Genomic DNA, 19,320 nt, shown 5'->3' with positions numbered 1-19,320 from the left:
CCCCCCCCTTAGCCCGAAGGCCCCCCCTTAGCCCGAAGCCCCCCCCCTTAGCCCGAAGGCCCCCCCCTTAGCCCGAAGGCCCCCCCCTTAGCCCGAAGGCCCCCCCCTTAGCCCGAAGGCCCCCCGCTTAGCCCGAAGGCCCCCCCCTTAACCCGAAGGCCCCCCCCTTAACCCGAAGGCCCCCCCCTTAACCCGAAGGCCTCCCCTTAGCCCGAAGGCCCCCCCTTAGCCCGAAGGCCCCCCCCTTAGCCCGAAGGCCCCCCCTTAGCCCGAAGGCCCCCCCTTAGCCCGAAGGCCCCCCCCTTAGCCCGAAGGCCCCCCTTAGCCCGAAGGCCCCCCTTAGCCCGAAGGCCCCCCCCTTAGCCCGAAGGCCCCCCCTTAGCCCAAAGCCCCCCCCCCCCTTAGCCCAAAGCCCCCCCCCTTAGCCCAAAGCCCCCCCCCCTTAGCCCAAAGCCCCCCCCCTTAGCCCAAAGCCCCCCCCCTTAGCCCAAAGGCCCCCCCCTTAGCCCAAAGGCCCCCCCCTTAGCCCAAAGGCCCCCCCCTTAGCCCAAAGGCCCCCCCCTTAGCCCAAAGGCCCCCCCCTTAGCCCAAAGCCCCCCCCCCTTAGCCCAAAGGCCCCCCCTTAGCCCAAAGGCCCCCCCCCTTAGCCCAAAGGCCCCCCCCCTTAGCCCAAAGGCCCCCCCCCTTTAGCCCAAAGGCCCCCCCTTTAGCCCAAAGGCCCCCCCCCTTTAGCCCAAAGGCCCCCCCCCCTTTAGCCCAAAGGCCCCCCCCCTTTAGCCCAAAGGCCCCCCCCCTTTAGCCCAAAGGCCCCCCCCCCTTTAGCCCAAAGGCCCCCCCTTTAGCCCAAAGGCCCCCCCTTTAGCCCAAAGGCCCCCCTTAGCCCAAAGCCCCCCCCCTTAGCCCAAAGCCCCCCCCCTTAGCCCAAAGCCCCCCCCCCTTAGCCCAAAGCCCCCCCCTTAGCCCAAAGCCCCCCCCTTAGCCTAAAGCCCCCTCCCTTAGCCTAAAGCCCCCCCCCTTAGCCCAAAGCCCCCCCCCCCTTAGCCCAAAGCCCCCCCCCTAAGCCCAAAGGCCCCCCCCTAAGCCCAAAGGCCCCCCCTAAGCCCAAAGGCCCCCCCTAAGCCCAAAGGCCCCCCCTTAGCCCAAAGGCCCCCCCCCCTTAGCCCAAAGGCCCCCCCCCTTAGCCCAAAGGCCCCCCCCCTTAGCCCAAAGGCCCCCCCCCTTAGCCCAAAGCCCCCCCCCCCTTAGCCCAAAGCCCCCCCCCCTTAGCCCGAAGGCCCCCCCCCTTAGCCCGAAGCCCCCCCTTAGCCCGAAGCCCCCCCCTTAGCCCGAAGGCCCCCTTAATCTCAAATTAACCCCCTACCCTAACTGCTAAAACCCCTTAAATTAACCTCTACACTAAACAGTAACTTTAGAAGCGACTGGTGGCGGGGATTCAAGCGGTGGATTGAGTGCGACGGGGAGTCCCTCTGCTGTCGAACACCGATTTGGTCGTGGCAAAACAGTGGTAACCTAATGTCCTATGCCACAATAAAGGGACAGTCTGTGAGGTTTGACTCCTTGGGGAATGGGCTTTAGGTGCCAACAGCATTTTGTTTCTTTTCTGTAAGAGTAGAAACTGAATACATTCAGACTGTAGTTAGAACCGTGAAATAAAACATTCTCTGTATGTAAAAAGAACATAGGGGTATCTCTCCAGAGGGACACGTGTTTGGTACTGCTGAGTAATGGGTCTTCATCCCATAATCCTACACCATTTTTGTTATATAATATCACATTTTACTGTATTTTCAAGAATTTTCTGATAGAGGATTTGTACATTTCTAGTACTAATCTTCTTAATACATCTGAGAAATATGTAGCCAAACACATTGTGTATGATCAGATATTCAAGTTCACGGTAAACAAAAAGGAATCCAGGATTGCAGGTCAGAGAGATTTCCAGACTTTTTATCACATTTGATGGCGACTCCTAGTATTTCTTGAAGAGTCCATTAACTTTGCATCCCCATGGAGAGAGTGCTTTTTTGTTTATTTTTTTTTGGAATTTTAAAGTATTTAAAAGGACATCCAACATGGTAATAAATTACTAATACTACACATTATACTCTGTTAGTCTAGGTAGGTATGGATGCTATAGGGAGGCTCCTACTTTTCCCCCCAAAGTGGAAACAGTAGAAGCTAAGAGTGCACTCAAACTACTTACAAAATCCCAAAAAGAGTGAAATGTGGTGTACCTGTGCTGCAGGAGAACTTCTTGGGTTGGGAGTCCATGGCTAATTGTTCAAAAGGAGGAATGAACAGCGGGCACTCCAAATGCTGCAGTCAAAAAGCTTTTTATTCACATGAAGCCAACAGGGGCGGTCAACTCCAGTGCTAAAGTGCTACCAACAGGTCAGGTTTTAAGAATATCTCTGCTTCAGGAAAGGTAGACGGAGCCACTAATTGAGCCACCTGTGCTGAAGCAATCAGTGGCTCAGTCTACCTTTCCTGAAGCAGGGATATCCTGAAAACCCGTTGGCGGCCATTGAGGACTGGAGCGGATTACTCCTATCTTATATGAATCCCAGCGCAGTTCGGTCTCAGGTGGAACGGAAACGCATTGAATTCATGAGGCATCGTGTGAATCAACACACTTCACTTTTTACTGCAGTTTTTGTAGTGTCGTTGTTTATTCCTTCCGTTTTTTTTTATATATTTAAATGAAGCCACTGCAACAATACCAAAAATAAAAATATAATGGTGTAGAGCCATTTCTAAAAGATGATCTTATAATCTAGCATTTTGATTCAAATTTGTGGGAAAAACATGAATAACTTTCAGAAAGATGTTTGAAGACACGGGTGTTTAAAATCCAGAGCTCAGTAATAGTAATGGGGTCAAAAAGACGCGGACTGTAGCCTCCTTCTGTTAGAGTAACATGGATCAACATTATTCGTTTTTTAAGTCACAACACTAGCAGCTGGCTCCATTCACGCTGTAACCCATTACCCATAGAAAAAATGGACTTGCCTTGAAAGTTACTTGAATAGAGCATTGTTTCTTAACGCTAACTCAGACCCTGTACCCTTAAAATTCCTACAGTTAGGTATAAGCCCCAAATTAGCTTTAACAAAAGCAATCGTTTTTGTAAGCTTTAAGGTATGTATTTTTTTTCTTCATCCCAGTTATATTCTGGCTGAAATACAAAAATATTTTAATCCGATCTAAAATGATGAAATAGCCATTAAATGCAGTAGTTCCCAGCCCCAACAGATCAGGTTTTAAGGATATCCCAACCACTCCAAAAGATTGGGACTCACCAGAAAAATTAAAATCGGGAAATCTTTATTAAACTACATAAAAAAGGAGATACTCAGGACAAACAAAAAAGGATTTCCTGTTTCTGTTTGTCCTGAGTATCTCCTTTTTTATGTAGTTTAATAAAGATTTCCTGATTTTTTAATTTTTCTGGTGAGTCCCAGTCTTTTGGAGTGGTTGCCGCATCGATCTTCTACTTTTTTCTATTGAACTTCGGAGTGTCTCCGCGCCGTGGAGTGACGTCGCCACCCTTCCAGGTACAACGTGACGCTGGGAGAGAGAGCAGCTAAGGACGGCATTCATTGTGAGTACAAGCGCTACTCCACACCGATCCAATTACACGGTGCATTATGCAGCTGTATATTTAACGCACTGCAGATTTGCTAGCAGTTTCTCCAACTCTCCCTCCCTTTGAATTACTCCAGCTATTCTCCAACTATTAATACTAGGCTATATCAGCCATTGGTGTGTTTGCCTTTGAGCTATACAGACGGCTTTTTTCTGTCTTTAAGGATATCCCTGCTTCAGCACAGTTGGCTGAATCATTTTGATTGAACCATCTGTGCTGGGAACCACTGTATTAGAGAGTATATTACACTGCCGGCTGCTTTAAAGCAGCAATCTCAAGGATCATATAGGGTTTGAAGTTTTACAGCAGATAAAAAAAAGGGGAAGATTAGGTGGGAAACAAGAAAAAAGTATTAAGTGCGCGCGGTCCCAAAAATCTTATAGTGTCCCAAAATGTGAATAAAGTCTCTCTGCAGCTCGATTGGTGGGACAAGTGTTTTTGTATTCTGCGGTCAAATTCTGTGTTTTTTAAAATAAAATTTACAGCATTAAAATCTGGGGGTGACGCAGAACTGAACCACATAATTTTTTAGCACGCGGGACCCCTGATCCTTAGATACTTACTATACTTTCTTTGCTAATGTTCCTTCATGGGCATTTAAAGATGTCCTCTGCTGCCGTCTGATAGGAAGGCGCAAGTCACACCCCCGGTGAGAGCCAGTGGGACACATCTGATTTGGAGTTCACTTTGATTTCCCTAATAGGGAGCTGAAACCGCCGCAACTAAACCGGTATTGATCTAGGGTTCCCTAGAGCTAAAAGTAATGCAGTTCAACTCCAGAACCACACACCCCCCCCCCCCCACCTCCCAAATTCGAATGCTGGAATCTTTTTTATAATAATTTACTCTTGCACTGCTAATGTAATTGGCCCATTCAGACCTAAAATAATGTGTCCAAATAGAATTAAACATAACTGGACACTTGGAGTAATGGCTTTGTTACTAGTTACTTGTTGTCGATACACAGCACTAAACTATTACTTTTAAGTTTTCTACTTTCTACTGCTAATGTTATATAATGTACATCCATTTGGAAAGAAGGGAACTCACAGCATTAGGTTTGAGTAGTTTAGTGCCGAGAACACTTACCAGTAGGCATATCCCAATAATGGCCATGTACAAGTCTCTTCATATCAAAAGACCACGCTAAATACTAACGTTGGCGTCTTGAAAGAGGTCCATATTGAAAACCAAATCATTGATATTCGATCTGTTTTTTTTTTTTTAACCCATGAGTAATTGATCTCTATGTATCCTGTCCCTTATAACACCCAAAATGGGTGTGTTTTCTGTCCGCGAGCAATTATTTGCCGTTGTTTAGCAGAGTTGGAAGTTGGGGCCCTATTTTAACATTAGTAAAAATGTAACACGTTTATATCAGTAAGCTTAAGTCTAAAAGCAATGCCAGAGAACATGTAATATATTCTTGATACGGGCTCATACCCCATTAAGGGATTACTACGTGCAGGTCATCAGGGTTAAGCTGTCATTCTACATGTGTGTGTGTGATGGTATCGGAGCACCACATTGTGACGTCATGTCATGATCTAGCAGAATGCCATGGAACCCAGTACCTTTATTTGCATGATGCAACCATTATCCATTTGGCCAGCTCTTAATGCCAAGAAGGTATACAATCTCTGGTTATAACCTGGATCTTTGACAGTGAATGCAGACATGGAAACTGACTGATTTTCTGTGTCACTTATTTGGAATCACTCTCACTCATTTTTAACATAAGCTGTTTCATAGATTTCAGTTAAGTCTCACTAATGTGAATCAGTACTTTCCCATTGAAATGCTACGGTTCTTTCTTTGACCCAGAGCTGCTAAATCTCACTGATTTTGGTTCTTGGAGGTTGACCTCTGTTGTATGTGAATGTCCCCTCCCTAATGGGCTGAATCCCAATAGCGAAGTGATATTGTTACTCAGATTTCTGGTGAGAATCCTTATCTTTACTTTTGAGATTTCCCTAATAATTATACAGGGTGTCAACACTAAAAGAGAGACAGTGTATTTACTTGCAGGATTTCTGTGCCTCTTTGCATTGACCCCCTATGTAAGTCATATTCTATAATGCTAACTCAACTGCTGGTGGGTAGATCAACCAAGTTGGTAGTGTGCAGGTAATGTAACGGTTATGTGTATTATAATAACATCCTATGCGTATTGCTGCCCTTAAAGACCAAAGGCCCCATTCAGGGATGTATGTTATTGAGACAAAGCAACCAGTTAGAATTCTCAAACGATTCAATATCCTGTAATGAAACTTCTGCAATGTCCTTGACTAACTCACAATTATATTTGATGTGTTACCACAATAAATATTAAGTACATATATTTGTGTTCAAATGTTGGCCAAGACCAAAAAACATGAAAAACGTCCGTTATAGAAAAGCTATCATGAATGTCCCAATACTGTCAAGTCATAAATGCTACTGAAAAAACATTTAAAAGTATTGTTCATTATCCGTATTCAGGAACAGGTTCCTGTCTCATTCTAAGGCCTCATTCAGGGCGCTTGCGCGCTAATGCGACACGCGATCAAACACATGATCGTAATGAGACTGGCCAGCGTGCGCACGTGCCCGTGAGCTCTCAGCTGCTTGCAGAGACATCAATTTGGTTTTGCCGCTCGCAGGCACATCACGTGAGAGGTTCGCCCAATGAGGGGCCCCGACACGCCCCCCCACACCGCTCGCAACTGCACATTTCAACTGGCCAGAAATCACCCCTGCTTACTCTGCGCCTGACGGCGCTCGCTCTCTGCAAAGTCTGAGGTGGCATAAATGCCTCCGGACTTTATTAACGAACTTCTTCCACTTGAATCAATATTAGATAAAAGAAATTGCTTTGTTAGAGCAAATATTTATTTATCTTAACACAGTACATATGGGCCCCATAGTGTTGCTATGCTGAGAACAAAAAGCGGAGTGTTTACTGGAGTAACGCCTCCTTTGTACAGATGCATAGTTTAGTATGCAAACCTAAAGGGCAGTGGTTCTCAACGTCAGTCCTCAAGCCCCCCAGCAGGTCAGGTTTTCAGGATATCCCAGCTTCCGCACAGGTGGCTCAATCAGAGGCTGTCTTCAACTGAGCCTCTGATTGAGCCACCTGTGCTGAAGCTGGGATATCATGAAAACCTGACCCGTTGGGGGAGGTGGTGTGGCTTGAGGACTGACGTTGAGCACACCTGCTATAGGGCATGGTTGACAAGCAACCACATGGGAGCAAGTTCTTTTCCGTGAAACGCTAAACCTCACCTGGGATATTTACCACCACCTGAGGCAGCTAATAGTCTAGCATCCCAATGATGAGTACTTAGCACAAACAGAAGGCATAGACTACCAGATCATGAACCAGTATCTAAAATAAAATATATTCACTGTTGCACACGACACAGCTTGGTTTCCCAGTTTTACTTTGTAATGAAGTTACTTCCTGCCCCATTTGCTGCAGTCCTTTGTTACTCCTGCATTTATTGGTTCGTAACATGCTGCTTCACTTTAGAAGTTGGCAATGCTTTTCATGGCTGTTTGTGCTCATTCACTATATGGTTAGGCGGGTTGCTAATTTGACACTGATGTGTACAGTACTTCTCATGTTTATTGATCTGTGACAAATCTATTATCTTCTGAAACAGAGAAGGTTACATTTGGCTAAATGCACATTATGTAGTCTTAATGAAAATGTAACTGTGGGAACCTCTACAATTCAAAATGAGTGTACTTTCATGAACAATGCTGAGTATTACCAATGATTTCTAATCACTAATGGGGGGGGGACCACTTGTGCAATAATCTCTCCAATTGACTTTTATAAAAGGATAAAAAGGGACATTATGTGCAAGAGCCATAGCAAAGCAACCTGCCAACCCTGGTGTACACTTTCTCTATGGAAATAGAACTTTAGATCCTGAAAGTATATGAATAAATTCTGCATCTCCGTGTCTATTTTTAGAGAAGGTGAATGTTCTCCGTGAATATAAATGATTAAGGCTGAGTCCATGGTGACTCAGCCCGTGCGGAGGAAAAGTGGGTGCCCGTGAGGGAAAGTGGATGCTTTCCCTGGTCTTGGTTAGCGCGCTGTCCGGGGGCGTGTCGAGGGGCGGGCCAGTGACGTCACGGAGCTGGTTCGCCCTCATTGGGCGAACCGCTGACGTGACCGGCCCTGCGCTCCCGTGAGCGCGAGAATGTAAACATTTCCTAAGACCTACGCTTCCGCGCACTTGCGGAAGCGTAGGCGAGCCCCTACTAAAGCCGCTCTCATTGCGGCTGCAGGGGCTCACTGGTAAGTGAGAGCGCGCCTCAGCACGGGTCAGCGCATAAGCGCTGACTATGCCCGAGGCCTAATTCATCATTGATTATTGTTAATCGCATTATCCTAAATAATATGCATTGACCTAATTTAGATATTCAGAAAAAAGAAAGGCGACTAGGTGTATTTAATTCTGAAGAACAAAAAAAAATAAAACAGCGTAAGCTTGGTCATAGTAAATATGTTTTACCAAAACTTGGAATGTAGAAGTGTGGGTTTTGCATAACTGAAGTTGAAATTCTAAATCCATTCACACTGAGGCCCATATTTTCCAAGCAGTCTGCTGCCATTAAATAGCTTCTGGCGCTGGAAGATACTTTGCTTCCTATTGGCTTGAATGGTCAGGAAGGTGTCTTATGGCAGAAGACTGCTTAGGAAATGAAAGAGCGAGAGAGAGAGATATCAAAAACGAATAGGTGATACCATTCTGAGGCTAACTAAATGCTTTTATTTGTGCGAGCTGTTGAGATACACTGATCTCTTCTTCCGGCGGTGTTACAATGAATGAAGCCATGAAAAATCAGATTTTAAATCCTTTTTTCAAAATGGACATCGCCCTGATATCATTTAATTAAATAGTATTTAAAAGTTTTTTTTTTTTTTATGTTTTTTTTTTTCTACTTAACATTAAAATCTTTAAGAATGTGCTGCGTGGACTACTGGATTATATCATTTGGGGGTTAGTCACTACAACTCCAGAGGGACATTTTAGTATTCACAGAAGATGAACATAATTTAGCGTTCTATTGTGATTTAAGTACAGCTCAACCCCGTTATAACGCGATCCGTTACAACGCGAATCCGCTTATAACGCGATGCAAGCGTGGCTTCCAAATTTCGTATTTATGAATATTTTACAACACGATTATTGGTATCTTAAATACTTTATTGTACAATGCATACAATTGCACATTATTTCGAACGCGATACGCTTATAGCGCGATGTGATTCTTTGGACCCCAAGCCCAGCGTTATAAGGGGGTTGAGCTGTATAAATGAATGGTATTTAAAATGTCATGTATGACTTTACAAGGAAACCAAGAAATAATTTCTAACCAGTTAATACCATTAGAAGCTCATAATTTCATAAAAGTCATGTAGTATTGTTAAACACTGTCCATACTTTGTATTTGTCATAGCAATGGGAATTGTTTGTGATGATACAGTTGAGTATATATTTTGGGAATATAGTTGTGCTGAATCAATAATAAAGGGATTATGGTATGTTTTTAGTGGATACATTGGTTAACCCACTTTATCTCTAAATATTTCCTTTTTTTTTTTTTTTACTACCCAGATCTAGTCTTGGATGAAGAAATCAAAAAGGACCTTTTTACAGACACCTTTTGTAAAGTCTGTAGTGCTAATTTGCCATTTGAATCAAACAGAATTTCCCATTATGAGGTAATGATGATCAATAATAATCATTGTTTGTGATAGAGCGCCTTATTGTTGCACATCAGATCATTTCGTAGCAACAACTGACCAGTCAATATTCAACATTCTATTTCCAAACCGTTATTAATTTCTAGTGAAGCCTGCAATTGATTCTATTGTATTTCAGTGTGTTGTAGGTTTCTCCTGATTGAATGGGTTAGCACCAGCTCTATGATATTACTTCAGATATGGGACAGTGCTGTTATTCTGGAGCAGGGGTGCTTAACTCCAGTCCTCAAGCCCGCGCAACAGGTTAGGTTTTCAGGATATGCCAGCTTCAGCACAGGTGGCTCAATCAGAGGCTCAGTGAAAGACTGAGCCACCTGTGCTGAAGCTGGGACTTATTGAGCCATCTGTGCTGAAGCTGGGACTGATTGAGCACCTGTGCTGAAGCTTGGCTACCCTGAACCTGACCTGTTGGGGGGGCTTGAGGATTAGAGTTGAACACCCCTGTTCTAGATTACATTTTAAAAGTACATCAGATGAAATCCTTAATTATGATGGAAGATGCAATGTGCCATTTTACATCTGTATACCTAATAAAGACCAATAATTAAACATGTTAACATTTTTGTAAGGTTTTGACTGCATGCTCTGGTCTATGAACGGCTTCAGAAATTTTCCAAGGGTATTCCCGGAGTCTCGTTAGAATTACACGAGGTGTTCATACTGTTGGCTACTTCAATATTTACTGCCACTTACTGCAGATTTTTTTCCCATTGTTAATTCATGAAAGGCTATGTCATTCTCTCAAACTAATGGCAGTTTTTCTATAGAAATGAATGACAAGTTTACGATTTTACTAGCAGTGCGAAACATCATTTTTAAAGTGATATTTGTAACATTTTGCCATAAATTGTGACATGGTTTAAGATTTGGGAAACTTTAAAGCAGGGATCCTTGTATCAATCTTGTGTTTTGGAAGGAAGAAAGAGATCCTGTGGCATCACGTTTTGATTAAAATGAAATGCGAAATCCGAAAGAAACATCATTACAAAAACTGTAATGTTTTGTGTCATGTGACCTTCTTTATATACCTTGGTGTTGGTGCTTTGACATGGACCTCGCTTCGATTAACTCATCTGACATTGGATCGTTATGATGAAAATAGCACTTTATAAAGATCAGTGATCATTAAACCACTGGTGTGCCACCATAGTCTGTTTCGATTTACATTTTACAATCATGATCAGAGCAAAGGCCTCCCAAGCAGTAAGGGCTCACAGTATGTGGGCATTGTGAAGGAGACAAACGGCTAATGCAGGGGATCTCAACTCCAGTCCTCAAGCCCCCCCAACAGGCCAGATTTTAAGGATTTCCCTGCTTCAGCACAGGTGATGCAGTCTTTGATTGAGCCACCTGTGCTGATGCAGGGATATCCTAAACCTGACCTGTTGGAGGGGAGGGAGGGGGGTCTTGAGGACTGGAGTTGAGCACTGCTGAGCTAATGTATTGACTCTCTATCTTCATAATTTTTTTTTTTTTGCATCTTTTAGACCTTCAAACTGAATGTTTCATAAATTATCAAAAATATTGTGTCAATCGGCACACTAATGTACTTGAGATTATTAATACACATACTGTATACACACTTGTTAATGGATAACACTAGAATACACCATAACTTAGTGTTTCAGATGTACATTGAGCAACTTTGCAGTACTTCCCCACACAATTAGTTTTTAATTTGATCCTTATTAAGATACAGAAAAGTTTAAGGAAAGAAGGTCCCTTTTATTATCCACTCATCAGTTGGAAGTTTGAGAAGCAGCTTTTATGCTCTTGGTTTTTTAGCTTAATCTGAAAGTAAAACCTTGTCTACTAAGTGCGCATACGATTCACCAGCCTGGCTGTAAGAGTGGTATGAATGATGTTTGAATTTTCATGAATCTTACTATTGTGGTTTTGTAAGTGACTAAAGACTTTTTGCATTTCAGGGTAAGAAGCATGCACAGAAAGTCCGTCTTTACTTTCAGACACCAAATGAGCAGGAAGAAATCCCTGTTAAAAAACAGAAAATAGATCGTGCTGATTTTCACGTGAGTGTTTTTATCCAGCCTACAGAAGCTCATATTTTCGCAGTTGCGTCTTTCTGAGCCGGTCTAACAATCATCTTTGTCCTCAGGTGGATGGAGTTAGAGCAATGGACAGAAACCAGTTTTGCAGTCTCTGCAACATGGTTTTTAGTTCTCCAGTTGTTGCTCAATCGCATTACGTGGGGAAGGTCCACGGCAAGAAGCTGAGGCAGTTACTTGGAGAACCTTCTCAGTGGGCACCACAAACTGATCACGTGACCTCTATTGTACTGGCACAGCTGACTTCTCGGCCAGAAAAAGGTGAGGCAATAAAACAAGGCTCTCCACCCCAAGAAATTGAGTTTGTACATTCGGTTAGGTGCCGGTCTTAAACACAGCAGGTCGCATATGGCATTTAACTCCGTTACTTGTGGCGTTTGTAACCCAAGTAAGAGAGATCTAGATGGCAAAAATACTCCAGGTCATGTTTACTAAGGGGTATGGAGATCTTTTATATTGGTCCCAAAAATTTATCGCCACCTTTAAAACAGTCAGTCGTAAAGCAAAAATGTGATGTGTATTGAATTGTATTCTCCGCCTTTTAATTGGTGGGGGGAAGTAATTTTAGGCATATATGGGAACATTATGGGATTCATTGGTGGAATGGTTGCAAGCACAGTATCTGCTGCTAAGTGCTAATGAGGATGTACATATGGGCCTTTTGGTTTTCGGTAAAGAGTATACCAGAAAGAAGAAGCACATAAAGAATGCAACTTATGTTGAACAATGCTCTGGGTAAAACCAAAGTAAGAATTCCTGATCAGCCTAGTGAACCTATAATAACTTTACTGATATATACATTGAAGGTATGTAGGTCCTTATTCAATATGGTGAGAAGCAGGGTAATGCAGAGGTCATGATGCAATAGCTCCCATTCATGACCAACTTAAACATTATACACTTGTGTTTAATCAGATTTTGTATATGATCTTGAAATGATGGAATGGAGACAACAGATTTATGAGGATGGAGAGAGGAAGGAAAGCATAGTTATATAGTAAAATATACCAGGCACAGGGAGAAGATTTCATGCTATTCAATGACCGTATATTGACAAAAGATATGGAGATGTTTGCATACTATTGGAGGGCCAAGTTTAAAATACTTTGCCTTATTCCAAGGCCCACAACACTTTTTGACAGGGTAGTAACGTTTTTATTTCACTCTACTCACGTACTTGGTCAGCTGCTCCTTTTATAAAAATCAATGCTCTCCCTTTTAAAAAATACGCGTGGTCTTAAGACTATCTGTATGTATATATTACAAATACCAGACATGCCTGTGTGTCAAAACATCAGATACACAAGTGCCCATGTGACAAAGTTCAAAATGAAATGACTATGCTGGATGAAGATAATGCTTCTTGATCAGCATTATAATGTAGTTGATCACAGCTTCAAAGAGTAAAATATGAAAGGATGAACCAAGCAAATAACTGTTATTGGTCTCTGCATGAGGAATGTCTTTACTAAGCTGAAAAAACGATGGTGGCAGAAGTTTTGCCTTTTCCAGTAACTTCTGTTGCTTTTCCCAGCTGTTCCACCTGTTGCTGTTACCCATCCTTCCCTGCCTCTGGCTGAGAAACCCAATCAGCAGGAAATGATCACTGAACAACTTCCCTCCACTGACGATGAGTCAGAGCTAAATGACCCCGACAAACACTGCAGGCTCTGCTCTGCCTTCTTTAATAAACCATTGATGGCCCAGCAGCACTACAATGGAAAGAAACACGCTCGAAATGAGGCGCGCAAGAAGATGATGGAAGGGATGGAGGAGCCGAGTGGTAAGCGGACGAAGCGAAACCTATGCTGGCATATGGAATGGGATCTCCAGGGGTTTGAACGTGTAAAAAATCTGCATCACTTTTCTACCTCGGAGATCTTGGGGTGGGATTTTATTTTTACATGTATTTCCACTGTGCATTCTCTAAAGTGTGCACTGCCGCATCTCTCCCTTAGTAGGTTTGGCCTTGTGCATTGCCGCAAAGAACATGCTTTTTAAATATCTTCAAGTATGACACACATGAAGTGGCAGAGTTGTTTCACAGCTGGGTGTTAAATGCAGCTCCTGTTTAATTCACCTAAAGTGGGCTGCTGCTTAAGCCCAGTCTGCATCTTACACTTTAAAAAAAAAAAAAAAAAAATTGTTGTCACATCAAGCCTTCAAAAATGTAATATGCTTAAATTTGAACACTAGCTTAGACTTTGTTCTCACATATTTAGTGGGGCTACAGCAGGGGTGGGCTGAGCCACCGCTGCTGAAGCAGGGATATCCTTAAACCTGACCTGTTGGTGGCCCTTGAGGACTGGAGTTGGCCACCCCTGGACTACGGGGATGTGAGGCTGGTTTTTGTTTTTTTTTGTTACTTTTTATTTAGCATTTTCATGACAGATTCACAAGATATTTAACATATATCACATAACATTTTACAGAACAAGAAATTGGGGTTAAATAATATTGGGGAAGGAAAAAGGGGGGAAGGAGGTGACGTGTGTTGTAAGACAAGTACAAGACATACAGTGCCACTATTAACATTTTATATATATATATATTCCTTCAGCATTAGGACTCCACTAGATCCATATATCACCTAGAATCGTATTTGCTTATGAAAGTGTGTAAACAAAGTATCAATAAATCTATTGGTGGAGATAAGCCGACAATCTCTCGAGGTATGCCACATCCCATATTTTATTACAAACACTGGAAAGTGGGTAAGGTTTTGTGTTTCCAGAAGCGAGCAATGGAGCATCCTGTTGCATTAAAGATATGAATGATTAATTTAGACTCGATGTTGCTTAATTTGGGAATTGGCGCCCCCAGAATCACAAAGACAGGGTTTCTAGGAATATGAAAACCAGACACCACCTCTGCCAATTGGAGAATTTTGTCCCAGAGGGGTTTAATTTTAGGACATTCCCACCAGATATGTAGGATGGAGCCCTGGTTTCCACAATCCCTCCAACACATAGGCGAAACACTTGGATAGATGGAATTTGGTTTTACCGGAGTGAAGTACCAATAATATAGAATTTTATATACATTTTCCTTGATCACTACACAGGTGGAGTTTTTACCTGCTGCCTCCCAAATAACTCGCCAAGTTTCTTCTTCTATAGTTATGGTCCCTTTCCCATACCAACATGTAATGGTCTGTTTTCGTGTCAATATGGATGTTACGGGTTGCATGGTAGAGGACAGAGGGGTCCCTTGGTTAAAAATTGGGTGTTACACCAGGATTCAGATTGGATCATTTTTAGTGGTACTTTTTCTTTGTATTTAGATTGGAAAAGGTGTCTAAGCTGTAGATATCTATAAAATTCGGCACTTGGGATGTTAAATTGTGATTGTATTGCGTGGAAGGTCTTAATAGTATGTAAATCCATCACATCTCTCACCGTACTAACTCCATGCTGCGTCCATAGATTTGGTTGGTTTTTATTGTAACCTGGCGAAAAAGAAGATTTTGAGAACAAAGGATACATCATGGAGAAGGGGGTGTTCAAATAGTAACTCGATTTAATCGAATCCCACAAATTACATGAGAAGGTTAAACCTGGATTTTTAGATACGGACTGTGGTCTACTGTTCTTTTCCAGCCAGAGGATATCCTGGAGCTCCTCAGGGTGGCAAATCAAATTCTCCACTTCTACCCATCTTTTCTCATTTGGGTTATCATGTCAACTGATTAATTGGCCTAGGTGAGCTGCTTTGTAATATCTCTTGAGCTCTGAACGCGCCAATCCACCCTCTGACTTGGGGCGATATAGAATGGATCTATTAATCCTTGGCTTTTTATTTTGCCAAATGTAGCGAAGGATTCTATTTTGCAGTTGTTGCAATTCTTTGTCCTGGACTTGAACTGGTAGTGTATGAAAAAATATATAGAATCTTAGGGAGGATGTTCATCTTTATCGAATTGATTGTACCGAACCAGGATATCTGGTAGGAGTCCCAATTGGACAGATCTTTGTATATTTGTTTAAAAAGAGAGGCATAATTGCATTTATACATGGAGTTGTAATCTTTGTGAGATGGATACCTAGGTATTTAATTTTTTGAGGATCCCATTTAAAATAAAATGTGGTTTGGATGAGGTTGACTGTGTGCCTGGGTACATTTTAAGTTTAGTGCTACAGATTTCGTATTATTAATTTTATAACCTGAGATTGCCAAAGGAATCCAAATTTTCGAATAGGTTAGGCAGTGAAATTAATGGTTTTGTGAGGGACAGTATTATATCGTCGGCAAATAGAGCTATCTTATATTGATGATTTTTTATGTGAATTCCTGAGATGTTGGGGTTGTTTTTCTAATTAGGGCTGATCGTTCAATGGTTATTGCAAAAGAGAGGGGACAGGACATCCTTGGCGGGTTCCGTTATTTATGAGAAATAAAGAGGAGTTGACTGCATTGCTTTTGACTGTGACCGAAGGGGAGCTATATAGAATTTTGATACCATCAATACATTTTTCGATGAATCCCATTTTTTTTTTTTAGGGTAGCGAACATGAACTGCCAGTTAAGGCGGGCAAAAGCCTTTTCGGCATCTAGTGATAATAGGAAGGCTGGGGATTTGGATTTGCGAGCTATATGTGTATGGTTGATAACACCAAATGTCTTATCTAGAGCCTCTCTCCCTTTTATAAATCCTACCTGCTCCGGATGAATCAATTTAGGCAACAGTGGATTTTGGCGTATAATTTAATATCTATTTTCAGTAGGGATATGGGTCTGTAATTGGAGCAATTTAAGGGGTCTTTACCTTCCTTGGGAATAATTGCTATGGATGCCTGCAGCATTGTTTTAGGAGGGGCTTGTCCTGTTAGAAAGATGTTAAATAATTTGGTGAGCTGGGGTATAAGGACCATTGCAATTTTTTTCATAATAGAGATTGGAAAATCCATTCGGATCAGGAGCCTTCCCCCCCTTTAAGGATTTAATCGCATCAGATATCTCCAGTTGTATAATTGGGGATTCTAGCGGTAAAATATATTCACCCGAAAGTTTAGCAAGATTGCATTTGGATAAGAACGAATCAATGTCTGTTGACAATTGAGGTTCCGAGGTCCTTCTTCGTCTCTGGCAAGTTGTAATACGCTGTATAAAAATCTCTGAACTCGTAGCAGATATGTTCAGGATCATAAGTTATGCCACCTTTTTGTGTGCGAATACTGTGCGTTCTAGATAGGCATTGCTTTGCTTTTAGTTTATTTGCCAACATTTTGTCTGCTTATTACTTTTGTCATAAAAAAAATTTGTCCAGCGCATGACCTTCTCTGCTGTAGCAGCTAAGAATTGGTTTAATTCACCTCTTGTTTGTATCATTTGGCTATAAATTTGTTTTGTTGGAGTTCTTTTATGAAGCTTTTCTAATTGTTCGAGTTTGTTAGTTAGGGTATCAATTTGATTTTTTCCTGTTTTCTTTTCCAGGAGGACAAGGCAATTAATTTCCCTCTGATTACAGCTTTATGAGCATCACATACAATGGAGTGGGGGACGTTTGGAGTGGAGTTAATGTTGAAATATCGCATCAACTCCTCTGAGACTTCAGCTACTGTGTCATCGTTTAATAATAAATATTTGTTTAACATCCATTGGCTGATTTTTTTCCCCTTATTAAAATGCTCCAATGAGGAAATGAGTGATCAGACCATGCCGATGGCAAAATATCTGCTTTAGTGATATTTCTACTTAAGTGGTAGTCTATGAAAATGTAATCGATTCTAGAGTAGCTGTCGTGGGGATGGGAATAAAAGGAGAAATCTTTTGTTAGCGGATTAAGCAGTCTCTAGGCGTCAACCACGCCAAGTTTAATTCTCTTAGACGCATTGCCCATGAAGACTGCAGATATGGGTGATGTTTTGTCCATAGATGCATCAAAAATAGCGTTAAAATCGCCTCCAAGGATTAGTATGCCCTGTTGGACAACCTCAATTTTTTTAATTAGAGTCTGAAAAAACTGCGGTTGACCTTCGCTGTGGACATAAACATTAACTATTGTGATTTTGTTGGGAGGAGTTTATCGTGCCCACTACTATCAGGTATCTACCAAAGCTATCTTTTTTAATAGATTGTAAAGTTCAGATCTTTATGAAAAGAGCAACTCCATTCCCTTTTATTGCTTGATGACGCTTGATAGATTTGGGGATATAATTTACTAAAAAGAAGGTGTTGGTCCCTTTGTCTTAAGTGCGTCTCCTGGAGAAGAACCAAGTCTCCCTTCAATCGTTCAATCTCCTGGAGAGTCACTTTTCTGTTTTGCGGCGAGTTCAACCTTTTCGCATTCTGGGAGATTTATTAAATGCCATTTATATTAGTATAGTAGAACTTCGTACAAAGTGGTGTAGCATAATCAACATTGATTGGAGAAAACCTGCTGGGTGGGAGGAAGGGGTGGAATGAGAATAGTTTAACAATCTGAGGGAAATTAAGATTGATGGCATGAGGGTAAAAGGGGTGGAGGTGGGAACCGAACTGGGGTAACCGTGATGCCACATATCCCAACCTGTGGGGGGCCTGTACTTTAAAGACTCTGAAGCAGACAACGTTTCTAGCAACAGAGGCTGTGTGATTGGGGGGGGGGGGGTGTATACCTGGGACCATCAAGGGCCACAACAAAACAATTCTACATTCAAATGCAGAAACACGTTGAGTAACAGTAGCAATTTCAACATAACAGTTGTAGCAGGGGACGGAACTGGAGAAGAGGGACAATACGAACTGGGACATCTAATCCTCCAACTCTCCTACATAAATATAGGAGTCTCCATGGAACTAAACCTTAATGATCTGACATCTTGGTGGTTTAAGACTAGGCTGTAACCAAACTATGAGGTCAGTTCGGGTGAGCCTCTTCAGATCTGCAGGACCTCCAACATCCTGTTCGAATTCCAGAGATGTCTTTTGTACCTAAAGGAAGTCTCTGATGTAGAAGGAAAACTATTAATAAGACAGACAAGAGGAAAATATAACAGATAAGTACATCTGACCCTAACTGGGTTAATGTTCCTTCAGACTTGGTTGGTTAGACGACTCTTAGCTGGGAGTCTCCAGGGTCTCCACAACCAGTGTGGAGGCTAGTCTGATCGGAAGAGTAGAAGAGGAGTTGGGTCGACAATATGTGGTGAAAACAGTCCACATATTATTAAGCTGTCTTTAGACTTTGATGTTTGGACCCGGTGACTTTTGTCCACGTCGATCTTTGTGGTTTCGATGCAGCTCCTCCGGTGTCCTGGGGTGTTATCTCTGAAGTGGGTCATTTTAGGCCCAGTGATTCCAGGATTGATGGTCTCACCCGAAGAAGGAGCAAGACATGGAACCTGTTTTTATAAGAGAACAATAGCTTGCAGGGAAAATCCCATCTATACTTGACTTGGTTTTCACGCAGGATGAGTGTGATCGGGCGGAATTCTCGATGCTTGGCTAGTGTGGCTTGGGCCATGTCTGGGAAAAGTTGTAATGTGGATCCTTCAAATTTTATTTGGCTGTGAGCACTGGATGCGCTCAGAATTTCTTCCTTTGTTCGGAAGTAGTGAAGTCGGACAATAATGTAACGTGGTTTGTCCGCCGTCAGGTTTTTTGGCTTTGAAGCTCTATGAGCTCTCAGTTTGAAGCTGCAAGAGATGTAAAGAGTCTTGACAAATAAGCATCCAGACTGTCGTTACTTATTTCCTCACACACATTTCTGATTCTTATGTTTTTCCGTCTGGATCTATTTTCAGAGTCTTTCAATTTTTCTAGTATTGAGTGCACCTGCGTTTGTATTTCAGCAATATCCTTGGAGTGTGAGCCTACGTTTGTTATGGCTTCAATTTGTTCATCCATTTCGACTATATAGTCTG

At 42.3% G+C, this 19,320-nt stretch overlaps 1 protein-coding gene across 1 annotated transcript in view; it reads left to right on the top strand.

Moving 5' to 3' along the window:
* KRCC1 (lysine rich coiled-coil 1) overlaps positions 1–19,320 on the top strand; it is a 44,174-nt gene that overhangs the window by 11,366 nt on the left and 13,488 nt on the right. The window contains exons 2-5 of the mRNA XM_075571893.1: positions 9,262–9,368; positions 11,339–11,440; positions 11,527–11,737; positions 13,011–13,259. Coding sequence (XP_075428008.1) covers positions 9,262–9,368; positions 11,339–11,440; positions 11,527–11,737; positions 13,011–13,259 — 669 coding nt within the window. The remainder of the gene's footprint in view (positions 1–9,261; positions 9,369–11,338; positions 11,441–11,526; positions 11,738–13,010; positions 13,260–19,320) is intronic.

The sequence above is a fragment of the Ascaphus truei genome, chromosome 1 (genome assembly GCF_040206685.1).
Source record: "Ascaphus truei isolate aAscTru1 chromosome 1, aAscTru1.hap1, whole genome shotgun sequence".
Classification (NCBI taxonomy): Eukaryota; Metazoa; Chordata; class Amphibia; order Anura; family Ascaphidae; genus Ascaphus; species Ascaphus truei.
The sequence above is the reverse complement of the archived record's forward strand: the minus strand, read 5'-3'. Positions and strand labels throughout refer to the sequence as shown.